Raw genomic sequence first — 18,685 nt, 5'->3', positions numbered from 1 at the left:
GGCGGGCGGGCGGAGGCCATGGGCAGCTGGGCCGCGGCGACATGGCGGCTTGGTGGCTGCAGAGGGCGCGGCGGCCTCCGCGGCGTACCGCGGCGGCGGGGCAGCTCCCGCCCCGGCGGTGGGGACCGGGCGGTGACCCTGAGCGACCTGCTGCAGAGCTCGGTGGGGGGCGAGGAGCCGGACGCGGCGGCGGCGAGGCGGGAGCGGCGTTCCCCCCGGGAGGGCACGGTGCTGCTCTTCCCCGGGCAGGGCAGCCAGTTGGTGGGGATGGGCCGCGGGCTGCTCCGGTACCCCGGCGTGCGGGACATGTACACCCTGGCAGAGAAGGTGCTGGGCTACGACCTGCTCTCCCTCTGCCTGGAGGGGCCGCAGGACGAGCTGGACCGCACCCGGCACTGCCAGCCCGCCGTGTTCGTCGCCTCCCTGGCCGCCGTGCAGAAGCTCAACCACCAGCGGCCTGAAGTGAGGGAGCGGCGGGGCGAAGAGGGGGGGGGTGAGGTCGGGCCCCATGGCGGGGAGGCCGGGGCCCGGTCTCGGCGGCACCCGAGTCGCAGTGGGACGCGGGGCGGTCCCGGCAGCCCCCCGCGGGAGCCGGCTGATGTGTGGCCTCGGGTCTGTCTCCGTGCAGGTGGTGGCGAACTGCGTGGCGGCGGCGGGGTACAGCGTGGGGGAGTTCGCGGCGCTGGTCTTCGCTGGAGCCATGGGCTTTGCCGAAGGTGCCCGGGGAATGTGCTGAACCCCCATAAGGGTCTCCCCTCTGCCCTGTGCTTTTCCCAAAGCATCACACTGTGTCCCTCACGCTTTTGGTTTTGTTTTTTAATTGGAGGTTATATCTTTTTTTCTACTTCAACTGTTCACTCTGTGTAATACAGCATTAAAAGTGTTGACGTTTCATAAGAGTAAACAGCCGCCCTTTCTTGCGCCGCAGATGCAAGACGGTGTTGGCTTCTCGGGCCTCCTGTTTACCGAGCATCTCTCTTTCTCTCCTTAGCGCTGTACGCGGTCAAAGTGCGCGCCGAAGCCATGCAAAAGGCGTCGGAAGCCGTCCCCAGCGGAATGCTCTCGGTTATCGGTCGGCGAGAGGCAAATTACAAATTTGCCTGCTTGGAAGCCCGTAAACACTGCGAGTCGCTGGGTATAGAAAACCCCGTGTGTGAGATTTCAAACTATTTGTTTCCAGACAGCAGAGTCATTGCAGGACACTTACAGGTATTGCTTCCAAATAACTATCCCTTCAGCTGAGTTTAACATTTCTCTTTTTTTTTTTACTTAAAACTTTCACTTTGTGCATCTGCGTGGAAGTTATGTACGGCCTTCGTTTGCCCTCAGTTGTTGGGTAGGGAAAGGAATCCCTTTGCCACAATGAGGTGGTTCTTGTGGGGTGAACTGGGTAAACCTTTGTCATGCAAGACTCTCACTTCTCTCTCTCTCTTATAGGCTTTGGAGTTTTTGCAGGAGAATGCCCGAAAATATTATTTTACACGTACAAAAATGCTTCCGGTCAGTGGGGCTTTTCATACCAGACTTATGGAACCAGCGGCAGAGCCACTGGCTGAAGCCCTAAACTCGATTGAGATTGAGAAACCGCTGGTCTGTGTCTATTCCAATGTTGATGGCAAAAAGTACATGCACTCAAAGCACATTCGGAAGCTGTTAGTGAAGCAGCTGGTTTCACCCGTTTTGTGGGAGCAGACCATGCATGCTGTATATGAAAGACAGCAAGGAACAGAATTCCCTTACACGTATGAAGTGGGGCCTGGGAAGCAACTAGGAGCTGTTCTCAAAAAGTGTAATTTAAAGGCCTGGAAACAATATAACCATGTAGATGCTCTGGAAGATGAGGAAGCAGCAAAGACCTAAGTAGCCTTTTGAGAAAAAGTCCATGCAACTTGTTTTTTTCTACCTAAATTTTAAAAAGCATAAACTAACTGTGCTCCCGGAAGAGGAAGTCTTAAACATTTGTAGCTTCCTGTGATGAAAAGAGCACTGTGCATGTAATCCAGATGAACATTTTCCTTTCTTTGTGTGTCTCAGGTTTGGAAGGGGAGAGCAAAGTCTGGCTCTTCCATCTGTGTCAGGACTGCAGAACTGCCAATAAAGATGCCAGACAGTCGCCTGTTTGGCCTCAGTCCTGCAAGCAGCTTTCCCCTCTCTTTTTCCTGTGTAACTGGGGGGGTGGGGGGTGGGGGAGGGAGGGGTTGGTGCTGGAATGAACTCAAGTTGAATGTAGCTTTGGCTGTGTACTGTATCTTGTATCCACATGGAGATACAGGAGCCAGGCTGTTGGCTCCAGGTTGCTGAGGGCTTTGCGCTGGGCTTGAGGGTGCGTTGAGAGGAGCCAACTGTTTGTTACAGATTTTGGTACGTTGATGTTCCTGTTTCTTACCTCACTTGGTTTGCAGGACTCTTATCTGTGTAAAATTCTTGCCAGGCAGAAGACGTTATGAGGAACAGAGTTTTCTTCATGTTAAGCTATAAATAAACTAGAGCTTCTCCTGTTATTTTTAATGTTGTGGGGTGAAGGGATTGTTTAGTCTGGAGAAGAGAAGGCTCAGGGGAACATTATTTTTCTCTACAACTACCTGAAAGGAGGATGGAGAGAGGAGGATGTCATTCTCTTCTCCCAAGTAACAAGTGATAGGACAAGAGGTAACGGCCTCAAGCTGCACCATTTGAGGTTTAGACTGGGTATTAAAAATAATTCCTTCACCAGGAGAGTGATCAGGTATTGAACGGGCTGTGCAGGGAGCTGGTAGAATCTGTTCCTGGAAGCATTCAAAAACCTGTGCAGATGAGGCCCTCAGTGACATGGTTTAGTGGTGTGCTTGGCAGTGCTGGGGTAATGGTTGGACTTGATGATCTTAAAGGTCTTTTCCAATCTGGCTGATTCTATGATCACTGGCCTATAGTCCACACATAAACAGAGCTGATTTTCCCTCCAGCTGTCCAGTGTTGGTTGTGTGAAGTTACACAAGAAATGTTTCGCTGAAGTGCAGGGCTGCTGTCCCTGCGTGAGCTTCAGAGGCTGCGTAGGCTGAATTAGCCTTTGGGTGACTTTTCTTGACAGAAGCAGGAAACAGCTTCTGGGAACTTTGCAGAAAGATCTTGTTGGAGGCACCTTTGTGCAGAGTGAACCCTGTGGTGACAGAGTGGTGGGGAGGAGAGTTTGAATGCTGGTATTTCAGTTCTCTCCATATTCCTGGCTGTGTTTTGCCAGCTCAGATGTTTTCCGGAAGCAGGTGATGAGCTGCAGAGGAGTGGGTTCTCCAGAGCGCCCCTAGGAAGAGCTTTCCAGTTCCCTTGTGGGCACTGTGTGTCCTTGGATGGGTCGGGGCTGGTGGTGAGTTCCGGAGCTGGCAGGCTCTGAGGGAGTACACACTAGCTCCAGCACCTTCCCTAGTGCCTGCAGTGCTTGAGGGGACACTTAGAATGGCATTAACACCACATTCTTGGGTTTGGATTCTGTAGCCAGCCTTTGGTTTATTAAAAGAGGTCCAGTCATTCTACAGCATGGCACTGCCTGAGCAAAGACACCCACAGGGTGTGTAGAAAACGTGGGCTTGCTTGGTCTGCAAGAGGCACAAGAAGCTCTAGGAGAGGGTGGTATTTGGTAGGGAATCATGAACAAACATGCAAGAAAAGGTTCCATGGTGCGTGTTGAAGTGTGACCAAGAGCTCCAACTGAACTCTAGCTTTTTTCCTGTTTTATTTTTGGTATTTTAATGATATGTTTAACAGAATTCAGGATTGGTTATTATTACATGGTTATTATTACTTAAATAACCATGCATATCTTCAGTAATATATTATGAAATGCAGAATAACTTTGTTACAGTATTAATCATTTCATAATTTCACATTTCTGAAAAGTGAATTAAAAAATACTGGCCTCAATTAAATTATGATCGCTTAGTAGAGTGTATTATTCAGCAGTTATTTTCATGACCTGAAATTGTTAGCTGAGCCTACCTTTACAGTACAAATTCCACTTTTGGCATGTGTAAACATTAACGATTAGTAAAATCCAGAGGAATTTGTCAGCCTAATCGCTGGAGTACCAGCGGTTGCCAGTTAAGGGCTGGCATCACTGTCAACAAAATTACTTAAGTGAAGGCTCCTGTGTTCCATGTGAGGTGCTTACAGTTCCGTAAGTGTACCAGAGTTATCACTAGTTAGATGGTTAGAATATCTCAATTAAATCCCATTCATATTGCTAAATGCTGAATTATGTGCTGTGAGAAGCTTCAGACTACATCTTTTAAGACCAAATGCCACATTACTTTGAAACCAGCTTTTATGATAGTTGGAACTGAGCTTGGCATCTTGGTGGCAATTTATATCAGCTTAAAAAGTGTGATGGAGGCCTATATACTTCTGAATTGAGAGCGTTTGGGGCTTGATTTCTCGTAGTGCCTGGCAGCATGCCATCACATTGGTGGTATAGCTGTAGATGAGCAGGAGGGTGTCTGCTGTGTTGTGAAACTTGCCTGTGGTTTGGTAGAGAATAGCAGCGTGTGGAGTAATGAAATATCCTGGATCTTAGTACTGTTATCTGCATTTCTTTTACGTGCTTACTCATCTATCCCTTCTGCTTCTGGAAACTGAATGTTTTAAGACATGAAAAGCCAGCACGGTTCCTTCATCTAGAAACAAGCAGAAACAGGATGTGGGAGGAAAAAAAATCAAGTGCCGTAAACTCTGTCACATGAGGAAGTGTGCAGTAAAAAAACAAAGATAATTAAATTTGGGTCTCGTGAGTCACAGCACGGAGCCTCTTTGCTCAGCTCCACAGGTAAGAGGAGCCTCTCAGTAATGACCAGTTTGCACCGATTCTTGTTGCAGATGCTGTTTGTGTTTCACTTGCTTCATTGGTTTGATTCCATTTCTATATTCCTTGAGACTCTGTTTTCCTCCATACATGCTGGATGCTGAACTTCCCCTCTCTTGCGATTCAAAATGTTAAGCTTATTCATTGCGAGAGTATGAAAAAGCAGAGTCACCCCACACAGCTCTCAGAGGGAACAGGCAGTGCAGCAGTCGCCCATTTATCATTGCTCCCCTGGGCATAAAGACGATTTTTCTAGAAATAACTGATTTTTTTTTTGTAGTGTTTAAGTGATTCTGCCAATTCAGAATCGATTTTTTTGGCAACGGGTACTTCTGTTACATGTGCACAGATTGTTTATTAGACCTGCTTGGTGGGAATTTCTACCTTTCACTAAATAATAGTAACTTTAACATAAATTCTGTCATGCTGCTGTTATGGAGTTGAACAGAGCAGTCAATCTGCTCACGAATTTTCAGGCTGGGTTTTGATTTTACAGGCAATTCAGCAGGCCAGCTTCTTGCCCAAGAGAGACTAAGTTTCCAGTGTGCTCATCATTCTTTTCTAGGAAAAACCTGCCTGTCTGCTGCTGATGGGCAAGTCAGCCTGAGGGCATTTTGAAAAAAGGGGACACTAGAATACATGCTGCTGCTATGTGAAATTCCAAGGTATACTGGAGCTATTGTTCTCTATGGACCTTCTTTGCCTATTTTGGTTTTGCTCTGCATTTCAAGTCAATCAGAGGTGTTTCAGAGTCTTTTAACATGAAATGGTTGAATGAAATACTCCAGTTGAGCCTTTTTAAGAGTTTCTTGAGACGGGTCGTTGGCATCATAATGGGATTTGGGCACCATTCATGAAAGAGAGGAAACAAGTTCCTTAATCTGGTTAAGCTTGACTGGGTTTGGCATTTGTCTCCACTGAAGAGTGGTTCCAGTTGCTTCTCTGATGTAAAGCAGGGACTTGAACTTGAAACTCCTACCCCTCAGATGAGTGCTGAAATCACCAGGCCATTACATATTATATTTTCCTGTTTCAAAAGTGTGCTAACTGTAGTAGTTGCTCACCTAGGCAGGAAGCAGGTATCCCACTACTGAGGGGAATACCCAAACCACAGAGATGCACTTTCATTTTTTCTCAAGAGTCTGTAACTGTGTACAGTGAAAGACAGCTTCAACAGCAAAGAATAGGGAAGATGCACCCAGATAGAGAGAGGAACTTCATATGGTTGGGGCGCACTGTCGAGAGCTGAAACTCACCTGTGTCCTGATGGCTGTCTATGGACTATGCAGGGGTGACACACCATCTCCATCCTGCAAGCTGTGCTCAGGTTTCCCTTAGGCATCTCTTTACCCCTAAGCACATGCCTTTCAAAAAGACGTGTCACCAAGAAAATCTCTGTTCCAAATTCAGTCAAATTCTTGATTTTTTTTTTTTTTCTGGGTAACTCAAAAAGTTTTACTTTGAAAAGAGGCAGAAGAATATAAAAGCTATTAGTAGATTTCTGACAAATTCTGTAAAAGTAATAGTTTGGCTTGAGTGGCTCTCAAGCACTACCAACCCAACCAAATTGCTTTCTAGTTCATCCTAACCTTTCTTCTTCCAATAAACTATCCATATGCTAATTTTACTACCTAAGAATCAAATCAAGCCTGTCCCGTAGTCTTAGGTAGCGAAATGCACAAGACAAGACATTGTTAGTAATGTGTGATAGCACAGTCTTGGAAAATAAAGTAGATAACACTGTGAAACATTTGAAGCAACAATTTAATTTTTAAAAAAAGTATCATGGTTTTAATCTTTACTATTGCTTTTACAGTGTTAAAATTTAAAGGATGGCCAGCATGCCTTCAGTCCTCCTCACATCCAGAATCTCTTTAAGAAACTCATTTATATGAAATAGACACTTTATACTGCAGTAAAACAAACTCAAAAAAGACAGACTTTCTAATTGCCTGGAGTCACATTTCAAAACTAGCAAGTCAGGCAGTTATCCAGCAACAACCTCCTTATTTTAAATGTTTTTCTTTAAAAAAGGTATGAAACAGCAGTGACCCAGCACTAGCCTAGGTTTTAAATATAAAAGAGATTTTTATCAGTGTAAATTTGAAAAACAAACCGACTGCCACCACCTGGGTGTTAATGATATTGGTCAGAGTCCAGCAATGACCTCCTATTGTAATTCTGTGTTAATTCTGCAGTCCATAATTCACGGCCCACCAAAAGGCAACAACCAGCAACACTGCAGGCACCAGCTTCTGGCAGACGCACCTAAAAGGAAGCCTGCAAATCTGTGGAAAGAAAAGGGAAGGGAATTAGAAATAACAAAGCAGCAAAAAAGGTGGTGCAGGAAAGCTAACAAAAATGCCTCCGTGCACAGTTAGTGTGAAATTGAGAATATGGTCTGTGGCTGCTGTGAATGCTGCAGTGGCAGGGTTATATCCAGCCTCTAAAGAATCCTCTTTCCTCAGCAGTAAACATGGTGAAACACCACTGGCAGAAGGCCTGCTGATCTCCCCTACAGTAGACCCTTACAGCTGCTTATGGTGGGGGAGCCCCATGAGCTGTGTGGAACTTGGGCAGCTGTCTGCAGACATTTGGCATGTTCTGCCTATAAATGAGAAGTTTCAGCCTGAAAATTAAAACCAGGGCAACAGGGGGACACTAACAAGCTAAGGAATAACCCCAAAACTAGAGCGGCACTGTATGCTTTACTCATTGACACTTCCATGGAAGTCAGGCATTGCTGTTACCTAGTTGTCAACCAAAAGGTGGGAGAAAACAGAGAGCGCATACCCAGTTTCCATAATCAACGATCCTCTTTGTCCAGTTATTGTTCAAAAGAGTTCCAAAGCTTCTTATAACACTTCTAATAATATTCCATGTCTGGAAAACACTGATAGCAACCCTGAAGATTAAAAAAAAAAAAAAAAAAAGAAAAACAACCCCAGGGGGATAGAAAATTTATTTTAAAAATTGGCAAATAAAACACCAAGATTTAGAAAGCTACAAGAAGAAATCTAAAACTCTAGTATGTTCCTGTCTATATGTACATGTATATTTCTCTCAATACTTAGGAAGAAGACCTGGCAACTTCATAGGGCTTTGAAAGCTAGAGATAATTTGGTTTCAGAATTAATAAGCAGTAACATCAGACAAGGAAACATGCAACCTTGTGCCTTTGCCATTGTTTCAAACTGAGGACAGCGCAACCCAGGGAGAGCTGTTGACCTCTTATGAATCACCATTCAGGGCAGCAGTGTAGGACTGGCAGCAGGCAGCAGAAAACTGCATTCTCTGCAAGTCTGCAAGAAGTGACCATCATCTTTCTGAAGCGAGAAGAGGTCGAACTACACGTAAGTACTTGGGGGTTCAGGCACAGATTATGTATCTTGGGTTAGGACGTTACTGTACGGCATTTAACTGGCAGTTAATGGCTCTGTGACAAGCGTGTCAGCTCACAGCAGATAAAAGGCAATTCAGATTACTCTAGCCACATTTTCTTGTAGTGCATGCAGTAACATGTTCATCCCTGAAGCATCACACTTACTAGGCTGCAGACCTCTCATTGCTTAGTTGTGCTTAAAGACACTGTCTAACCTAGAAAACTACTGTGGTACTGTGAAACTTTAAATACCCAGAAACCATATTTAAGCCTTTGACTGTAAATGGCTGTAGTCTGTGGCAACAATTTGCATTATAAAGCTCTTCCTTGTAAAACAAGCTGCAGTACCTGTTTTGGTGTTTTAGCTGCTGTATGAAGCAGCAGTAGTAGCAATAAAATTTTTTACTTTGTGTACAGAAACCTTACTGTTTATGTAACAAAACAGTACCAATTATCTATCCATCTCACATGCTTTTAAAAAGGATTTGACAGTGCCTGGAAGGTAACTTACCCATGTGCCAGGTGAAGCAGCGTGTCTTCAAACTTCCTGTGGTACCTCCTATTAAATTCATCCCCAATCAGGGCTAGCTGACGGCCAACCTGGGTAGCTGAGCTGTAAGGCATTTGGAATGGGTACATTAGGGGAAAATACTGCAACTGCAGTTCTTTAAAAAGCACTTTGTGAATGTCTGACACAGTTACTCCCCTAGCAGCTGGAATAAACTGGGCATGTAAAAGAGAAATGTTCAGGGTTTCTTTCCCTGTTATTTATGGGTTTATTGATAAGGCATCTTACACCTCTATTTAGAAGCATACAGAAGTGCTTTGCTGTTTTCATAAAAAGCTGCATATCTGGCACTCTTGAGAAAACATGCTGTTTTTTTAGGCATCTCATTTCTTTATACAAGGCAATGAAATTCTGGTTTGGGGTGGTTGTTTTGGTTTTTTGTCCCCCTAAAGTCAAGATACTGAAACAACCTTCACATCAGACCTTTGAAAATACTTCATCTTACATAACCACTGGCTTTGTCATCCAACAGGTTTACACCAGTGATTTCAACAATGCAGTGTTGGTCTCCAGCTAATGGGTGGCACCAGGGTATGAACTGACCAAAACCTAAAGGCTCTTAGGCAGGTCCTGGAGTGTGTAAAACCTTGAACTACAATGTCTGTGGTACACGCTGGTGCCAAAAACTGTCTACACTTTTCTGCTGAAAATTTCAAACTTGACTTAGCTAATTCAGATTTTTTGTTTTGGTAAAAAAATAGTATGACTATGCATTTTTATTATAGCTTGAATTTCTGCTGAGATCTTGTTTATGAGATCTGCTGAATAGTAAGTGGTCTTAAGAGCTTAATTCTAGAGATCTGCTTAAAAAAACTTGGGTTTGGTTTGGTCAGTCCAACTACAAACAAAACACAGAAAGGAATTTTCACAGATGGGTGAAAGGCAGCCCCTAGCTCTTGAACTGGAAAATATGTATGGGATTAAGAAAAACCCAAAGCAGCACCATCAGTTCGTTATGAGAGGCGCCTGGAGAATTATGTAAAAATGGCTTCCTCAGCTGCTTGCTGTAACAGGTGGATTTCTAATGAAGAGCCACATCTGTGTCCCTGTGCAGGATAAAAACTTACAGACTTAATGCAGTATAATCTTGTGTGGTCAGTATTAAGCACTACAGGTTATCTACACTTGCATCTATTCAATTTCCAGTAGTATTCACTATGATTATTTGGCTTAGCAAAGTCTTCTTGAAAGTCTGGGGCTTTGTATATGGGGGAAAAGGGGGGGGAGAGATAAGCGACAGGAAGGACAGAAGTATTAATGCAGCATGATACCTGATATTGAACTCCATTTGCTCTGCGGTGTCTGGAATTGTTTGGTGGTTACTGTAGGTTTCCTCTTCTGGTGCTCCACTGGAGTAGCTGGAAAGGACAAAGTGCCCGGGGACTCTCCTTGTTTCAGACATCTTACCCTGCAACGAGTCGTGAAAGAAAATCCTGTGGCTTCTTGTAACAGAAGGGCTTTTCAGTTTAGATGGAAATTGTTTAATGCGCTCTTAAAGTTACCCTTTTTACTTCCCCAGACAGAACACAAGCGTTGCAAAGGTAACTATTTTGAGAGTAGTCAAAGGAAAGTTTCAGTGACCCAGCAGATGTACAGCAATTCAGGCATGCACTGTTTAGATGGCTGTCACTTCCTATTGGCTCAAAACAGCCTAGAAATTGGAAAATCTAGGTAAATATAGCTAGTGTAGATAAGTATAGTTTCTCAGTAGTTTCACTTACTATAAGATGCTTTCCGGCACCGTTTGCAATTACCTGCCTGGTAGTAAAAGATCCCTGGAGAGCGAAGTAGAATACAGACAATTTGAATGGGTTTTTGTAAGTCTTTAACTTAGCTCCTGGTTTATGCTGCTTCTTCAGCTAGAGGCTGCTACCATGGAAATTACAAGCAGCTCACCACAGAAAGAGCCTACAATAAAGATTTAAACAGATAAGCAGCTTTCCAAATGGAAGGGTAGAAAGTAGGAACCACTAAAATCAGTCAAGCTGCCTGCTTGTATGAGAAAGTTATTCACAACCAGTATACAGGCTGTAGCACCTAAGTACTTCATAGGATGTGGTCCTCTTCTCAGCGAAAAAAATGGCAAAACTTAACAGGTTTCAGTATAGGTGTCACATCTCTAATATTTCCCCGACAGCACTGAAGAGGTGCAGTTCACCAGCAGCAGAGCCTGAAGCGGAGCTGGTGTTTTTGTAGTCGTTACAGTTGTTTTACTTGGCTTATCAAGAGAACTGACATCAGGGCTGCAGACAGGGGTTATTTCGAACTACACGCATGCCCTTGGGCAGGTAACACTCCTGCTGCCCCTTGAACATTTGCTGTGCTGACAGGCTCTGCCTGTTGTCTCAAGGCTGCCTGATAATGAATTTAACGACAATCTTCTGGAGATGCTCTGTTTTTCTCTGGCATGTTTTTGGCCAGCTCTTTTATGATCTCTTTGCTTCCAGCTCCATCATTGGAGAACTGACCTCCTTTGTCAGTGGCGTGATCCTGGACAGCAACAAAGGGGATTTCCCCTGGCTGTATTCCTCCTGGCTGGATTCCTTTCTCCTTTTAAGCATGCTCTCTGCGGGTCAAATGAATAAAACTCACATGAAATTTTCTCAGAGTTGGAGCTAAACCAAGCAAAAGGTAGCTGTCATAACGCTGCTTGGCAGGGATTTGGTTTGCCATGTTTCTGCAGTCCTGCAAGCAATTTTTCCTTAAGCTTTACACTCGGGATGAGGCTGGGGCCTTTGTGTCCTGAGGGAGCCTTGATCTTCTTTCAATATTTAGATGAAATTTACATTTTCCACAAAGCAGAAGTATTAAGAATAAATGTGTATGCATTATTTCATAAGCAAACATGCATAAATGTGTTACTAAATAAATGAAAATACACTGTCCTACAGAAGTGAACTGTTCCTATTACTGATGACTAATGTGGCTGGGGAAAAGCATGCTATGGATTAATTTCTGTTGGGTAGGAACTGTCATGTGCCATAGAGTTTGTAGTTCAATATTCTGTTTTCTTCCTTCTATTTGTAGCATTTCTGCTTTACTCATATAGAAGTTTACAATTTAGGATTTTAAATACATCCAGACTTCTGATGAGCTGTGTAGTTTAGCAGTGCCAAAGATGAGCTGGGGTCAAGCCTTCTGTATTTTATTGCAACCACTATGAGGGAGTTTTATGACCCAAATCTGTTCCTGAGGAGAAATACCACAGTGCTTTCTTTGAAGGGGGTACCTATGGATCTGTACATAGGAGTGGCAGAAACTGAACGTGTTTTACAGGTGAGTTAAAAGGCTTAATTAATAAGATAATATTTTTTAAAAGAGTAGTTTCAGATGCTTTATTTTCTTCAAGATACACTCTGTCTTGTTTTAAACACTTCCTTTTTTGCTCTGTGTCTCTCTCCCGAGTCCAAACAAAATTCATGAAAAAGAAGGTAATGTCCATAGAAGGCCTTTGAGCTATCCAGCACCATACCTGATTCCCAGATGATACCCAGTCACCCCCAAAGACTGTGTAGCTCTGAATCAGGTGAAAAGGCTCAAAACATACCACACAGTGAAACTCTATCACTAGAAATAAATCTGTATTTACTGCAGCGGGCACTTGAACTGACTCTCCTTATTTCCCAGGGGATCATCTAGACCACTGGGTTACTGGATGTAGTGGTGGTCAATGACTAATCACATTCCCACAAGTGCACCCCTGTCCATTTTTTGTGCAAGGTCTGATGCAACACATGCTATTGCAGTACAGACTGGATCACCCAGGGCAGCTCCTGGTTTGAGACCTCCACCAAAACTCAGGCAGGAGCTCCAGAGGGTCCTGAAGATCCATGAATGAGAAACTGGGAATGGCTGAGCAAGGCCAAAGTACTCACTTGGACATGCAAAGTGTCAGCTCTCTAGATAGCGTTAGTCTCTGTGGACTGCACAGAGAAACAGTCAAAGGATGTAGTGTTGGACTTTTCAAGGTTAAGCAACCCAACTGTATGGTCACGCGTACAAAGTAAACATCTAAGTATGTAGTGATGCATTCCTGTAGCCTGTGAGCACCACAAGGAGACTCAAACAAATGGAAACCCATTAACATTTTTTCTTCATAGCTTATAAAGTCATTAAAGGTGTCTAGTAAAGTAAGTACTATAGTGAGTAAAATGTATTAAAACCCAGTACAAAAAGTCCATTGTCTATTGCATAACTAGGCTAACTGTTCTTAGCCTTTACAACTGTGCATTGTGAAGAAAAGAAAAAATCTAAAAAAGGTATTTTCTTTTTATTTCATTTCTAGACTGGATGCTAGTTTCAAATTCATGGGCCCATACAATGGAAATGTCTGTATCTATGAAATGAAAATTGTCTTCTGAAAAAGACCTGTAGTAAGTCAGTGCACTACAGAACTCAGACGTGTAAACAAACAATGCCACAACAGAAGCCCAAAGCACAACATATGCTACCTCACACCTGTTAGGATAATACCTTCTCCCACAGGCTAAAAAAGGAGCTGTCGTAGCTCATGCTCTGCTCAACTCAGCTGCAGCCTGGTATGCTGGCTTTGCCCACAAGTTGTCTCGATGTAAGGGCAAGCCAACAAAGAGGGGATTTAGAATGTATTTTACGGGACAGACATACAGCAAAGGCAGTCTGGTACGGCTACTTCTTGGAGACGTACAAGATGGGTCTGCTTTAGGTTCAAAGCAAAGCTTAGCAATTGCCTCCCTGGCAAGAAAGGAACAAATCAAGACCATTTACTGATTTCTGTCATTGTTTTTAAAATCTACATATATATAGAAATGCATGTAAAAGGTGCATTAATATGGATCTGTTCTGTTCCTCAAGTCTGCACCCATGCAGGACTGGGCAAAAGGAGTGTGCGTGACACTCCACAAGCCCTTCTGGTTCTCCAAAGCAGGAGGATGTGTTGATCTTCTATCCCTCATCTCACACTTTCCTTTCTCTCATTAATACAGAAAGAAAGGCAAACTGATTTTGGTTTACAGAAACGAAGAGGTTTTACATGTGCATGAGTAGTGGCTTGTGATTTAGAAAGCAAGTGACCACGACAGAGTCCTCACAATGCCTCTGAGGAGGTGGCAGGAGAATCCTATGACAGTGACAAACAACATTTCCAAATTAGCCAACCAGACCAAAAAGCTTCTGCTTCTCTGAAAGGCTTTGAGCAAGCAAGCTAAAAGCTTAGTTTCAATAATGAAATGCCTTCAGCAGAATAAACAATATATTTCAAGTTAAATGCTTACTTAATGTTTTGTTGCATAGAAGCCTAGATCCAAATTTATATCAAAAACCAAACAGCCCTCTAAAATGCCCAATTATATGATGGAAATTATGGCTTTTATGAACAGAATTAAGACTGAATAATGAAGTACCTTTGGTAGAAAAGGTATGTTGACACTTTCTTTACTTTGCAGTATCAGTTTTTTCTATTTGTGGCTTTTTTTACCTAGCAAAAGAGAACACAAATCTTGAAAAAGGAGCACATTGCTAAACCAAGTATGCCAGCAGGTGAGTTGGGGAAAACAAATGGTCCTGAAATCTACTTGTAGTCAGTTTAATTAGATTTGCTGTGGTAATACTTTTTAAGACAAACACAATGATACTTCAGTATAACGTACTGAATGCATTAATTACAATTTATGTATTATCTTCATGTATTTTATGACTTACATATAGCGTAATTTATGTATACTTTGTCTTGCATGTACAATTTTAAGAATTTTATGCAGACATGACACAGTAAAGCTGTTAATAATTACAGTATGTGATTTAGTGTGTTTTAAAGCTGGTTTTGAAAGTATAGAACAACTACCAGTAATCTAATGTCAGTGTTCAGGCTCAAAATTCCAAGCACCTACATACATAAATATGGATTGCCACATAAGACCCTCATCTTTTTCCTCTCGAGGTATCAAAGTGTATCTCAGACTGTTTCAGATTCTACCAGCTGCCCATGCAAACTAAATTTAAATGAAAAATAAATAGAGGCTTGGTTGTTTGCATATATAACCTCCAATCCATAGCAAACTCCTTCAAAACATGACACCATCCTCCCTGTTGCAAATACAAATCTCTATGCCATTTCACAAGGACAATTCTGATAAGATGACTGAGAGATTAAGAGCTAGTTGAGATCTCACAGAAACAGGAATTCTGGACTCCCAGGGTGCTGTAGTGAGGAAAAATACACTCCAGAATCCCAGGAAGTTTTTGGTTTATTTTCTTTAAGTTCTGGGCTCTCCTATGACCCTTGCCTGTTGACTCTCCTCCTCCCTTACAGGACAGAATGTGTAAACCATGGGCAGCACACAGGCGTAGGAACTGCAGCCGTGCCTACAAGGTATCTCTGCCCCTTCTCTTGTAGGGACACCTGGGCTTCCACGGGCCAGCCTCCTGAACCACCACGGCTGACAGCAAAGCACTGCAAGGTAGTCATCAGCAACAGCAGTTTCTCTTAGAAATATGAAACGTTAAGTCACTCGGTTTTGGATAGTGCAGGCTAGTTAACCCAGGTTGCTGGATTAACTCTTAAAGCAGTATCAAGTCAAGGACCAAAGATAAATTAATTCTTTGTCTCATCCTGTATTTCCAGTCAGCTTAACATCAATGACCTTGGAGACTATTTATGCATAAACACTTCTTCATATTGCCTCAAACAGCTATTAAAGGCACACTTCTGTAAATCTACAAAATACACTCTACTTCTTGCATTTTATTTCATTTATGTTTTTATGGTCAGCAAGTCAAAATTCCTTCACTGGAAACTTAACACAGGGTTTGTTACCTCAACACAGGATAGGAAAGAAGCATTTGATTATATTTAAAAGTAAAAAAAAATGTATTCCTTAAGTAAGTCCTGTGACCTCAGGTGAGAAAGAAATGCATACAGCAAACTTCAAATGGAGGAAACCTTTTATAGTAAAGATCTTGCACACGGATTTTCTATTTCAGTCTGCTGAAAATGTTTAAGGGGCCCTGACTGAAATTCTAAGTCAAGACTTCAAGAATCTCTCAAGATTTTTATGCATCATCAACATTAGCATGTTGTCTGCTAGAGCACTCAGAAAACACTAGTCCTCATGGTGACATTTAATGTATGACTGTGGAGAAAAACAAAAGGTTTCCACCTTGAAAAGTAGATAGTACTGTTATGTCCACATTAAAAACCTGTGATTTGATAAGCCTACAAAAATAGTTTAACTTTCTTTGAAGAGTCTATTGATTTCCTTCAGTGCTCCCAAACTTATTTCAGCCACCTCTAAATACTCGAGAGAAACAAGGGGGGAGGTAAGGGTGGTGTCTGCAGGAAAACATTAAGCTTCCACACAGTTTTATAGGAAAAACCAAGAACATTGAAGAGAAATATATATCGATACCAAACTGAAACTAACCATTTCCATTTAAAAAAAAAAAAGATTTTTCTGCCACACTCAGATTTTTGTTTTGTGACAGCACCACATATCTCAGGGATGTCACCTTTGTTCTACTTGTTCACAAAGAGTTAAGGTTTGGATTCTGTCAGAAAGCTTCTGCTGTAACATTTACATTTCCTTTTCAAAACATCTTCTGACCTTTGTACTTCTCAGTCTCACCAACAGGTCAAAATTCTTTTGATAAATAAGAATTGTTTAAAATTGTTACCCAAATTGCATGGCTAAGCTGTAGGAGGTAAGTACGACAATGTATATAGTTTAATAATCCATGAATGAACCATAAAGCTATGGAAAATGTTTCTTTGTTCATATTTATTCTAAAATTTTGTATCTTAGACTTATTTTTTAAATCTCCTAAAGAGAATGATGCAGATAAAAAAGTTGTTACTGGTATGCAGAAAAATTCATGCAGTGCTCATAATTATTAATACAGATACATAATAAAATTGGAATACTTCAATCTGACATTAACATTCATTCATTCAAATTGGGAAAAAAATAAAAATAGAAATCTGATGTACTTAAGAGACCTTGTTTACCATCCCCTCCACTTGAAGGGTGAAGTGCCTGCAATGAGCCTGCTAGCACCCTCAGCAAGCAGGATTAAAGGATGCTGATCGCCAAGGTCATAATGTATAAAATATTTAGGCAGATGCTTAGCTTCAACAGACCAAACAGTACCATTAATCTAAACCTGCTCATTCATATTCTTAGCAAGCTGGCATGTTTGAGATAGCTATGGGCTGCCATTTTCCCTCAGCACTGCTCAGCACAGCACACATGCTGTCATGTAGTGCCACCTCACACCTGCAGCCTGTCCCATTTTACAGGGACTCCTAATTGGACTCATCAGAAAACTCAGCATCTTCTATGACCTTTGGTGGTCTTCTCCCTACAGACACCTCCACAATCCCACCTACTACTGTGAGACTGGGAAAATGAGATTAATTCTTGATACGCAGGTGGTGTAACCCTAAGTCTAAGAACTTAACTCACTCTTTATGCTCTCTTTCTTGTTCTGCATGTCTGTATAAAGAATTTAAATGCATACTGTTCTCAGTTTTACTTAGGCTTCCTGTATTGGTAAAATACTGACAGTAGTAAGTCAAACACTGCAATAAAATTACTATGATTTATAATCCTAGTTCACCTACAATATTTTAGTGGTAAAAATACTAATTAATAAATTAATTACAATTAAAATAGACTAGAATTATTAAAATTAAGTATTAAAGCTATTAATAACTATTAAAACTTTAAAATAATAAAACTAAAATAATATTAACTATATAATAAAATTAATTACCAGGTTCCCATTGGTAAGGTATATTCCACACATCTTGCAGACAGTGGAATTAACAATAAAAATAGGGTGTCTTGTTAAATAAAGCAAATGTATAAAACCAAATGAAGAGCAAACAAAACAAGATTTTATGCACGGGAGTCATCTTGCCCCAGTACAGCACTGTATTTCTTCAAACGCTATGTTCTACACTCATTTTCTTTTTGTAGATTTGTAGCCCTTACTCATACTTTGATTTCAGTATTTGGCTTTCCAGTTTCATTTCAGATCCTTACTGCATTTGGAGGGGTTTTACTACTCCCTTTGGTAACCGCAGGATCAAGCTCTGGCTTTGGCTAGCAGGCAGTTACCCTGAAGAAGGTGAGCGCATTCAGTTTTAATTACTTCTCTCCAAATGGTCTTACTGTCAATGGCCTATTGATACAAAGAATCCTTAAAAAGCGCTACCAGACACCTACTGACCAGGTGAAGCAGGCACTTTTCTTAAATTTCTTCTTTCAAGAGAGGCAGAGTCTCTACAGAGGTGACATTCTGACATCAGATCAAATGCCTTGAATAAAGATTGATTTTCTTCTTCATTATGCTCAGTCCTAACTCCCGTTCAACTGACATACATTAAATGGTAATAAGAAAAAATAACTAATCATAACCACAAAACTCAAAATAAATCTGGCGATGTACCCATGAGAGAAAATTACAATGTTGTACATACGTCTGATACTGCCTAGCACAGACTCTGGCTAATACTCTGCAATTTAGAAATCACTCTGCATCTAGAAATCTTTTTAATCACAGAATTCACCGTGCACCTGTAATCACTCCTTGTGAAATTACTTAAACATTACATATACTGCCGTACAGATTTCTTTATCCCTCTCTGCTGTTGCACATCAGTCCTGTTATCAGTAGCACTGTTATGAACGTATACAGATACAGAAAATGAGTTATTCAGGAATATTTAAAAATGTTTATCAGTGCCACATTCTGCTATACATCCTACTGTGGATCTCAGACTTATGTTGAGGGCTGTTTCCTGCTTTGCTAAGAGTGAAAGCACACGTACTTCGCTTATTTGCTTAGACGGTAGCAGCCGAACACCGAACACGGAGCGTCCCACAACATCATCTGGAAGGGCTCACGGACACAACGCACGTCCCTCCCG

The 18,685-nt window shown here is 42.0% G+C and overlaps 1 protein-coding gene and 2 long non-coding RNA genes across 4 annotated transcripts; all 3 read left to right on the top strand.

The window, feature by feature from the left end:
• The first annotated feature begins 4 nt into the window (after positions 1–4).
• On the top strand, positions 5–2,137 carry MCAT (malonyl-CoA-acyl carrier protein transacylase). Its single transcript, XM_062634867.1, has 4 exons — positions 5–462; positions 629–716; positions 992–1,209; positions 1,438–2,137. Exons 1-4 carry the CDS (start codon positions 19–21, stop codon positions 1,858–1,860), a joined length of 1,173 nt encoding a protein of 390 aa, XP_062490851.1. The 5' UTR covers positions 5–18; the 3' UTR covers positions 1,861–2,137.
• An 852-nt stretch (positions 2,138–2,989) lies between these two features.
• On the top strand, positions 2,990–6,576 carry LOC134172082 (uncharacterized). Its single transcript, XR_009967822.1, has 2 exons — positions 2,990–4,792; positions 5,325–6,576. It is a non-coding gene; the product is annotated as an uncharacterized LOC134172082 (long non-coding RNA).
• A 5,352-nt stretch (positions 6,577–11,928) lies between these two features.
• LOC134172081 (uncharacterized) lies at positions 11,929–18,097 on the top strand. 2 transcript variants are annotated; one of them, XR_009967820.1, is made up of 4 exons: positions 11,929–12,054; positions 12,184–14,295; positions 15,068–15,215; positions 17,051–18,097. It is a non-coding gene; the product is annotated as an uncharacterized LOC134172081 (long non-coding RNA). The 2 variants fall into 2 exon arrangements; XR_009967821.1 differs by lacking the exon at positions 11,929–12,054 and having other exon boundaries at positions 12,120–14,295; positions 17,119–18,097.
• Positions 18,098–18,685: the final 588 nt, after the last annotated feature.

Source organism: Pezoporus occidentalis, unplaced genomic scaffold (assembly GCF_034315485.1).
Source record: "Pezoporus occidentalis ecotype Australia unplaced genomic scaffold, CSIRO_AGI_Poc_V1 ctg44, whole genome shotgun sequence".
In the NCBI taxonomy this organism is placed as follows: domain Eukaryota; kingdom Metazoa; phylum Chordata; class Aves; order Psittaciformes; family Psittacidae; genus Pezoporus; species Pezoporus occidentalis.
The sequence above is the reverse complement of the archived record's forward strand: the minus strand, read 5'-3'. Positions and strand labels throughout refer to the sequence as shown.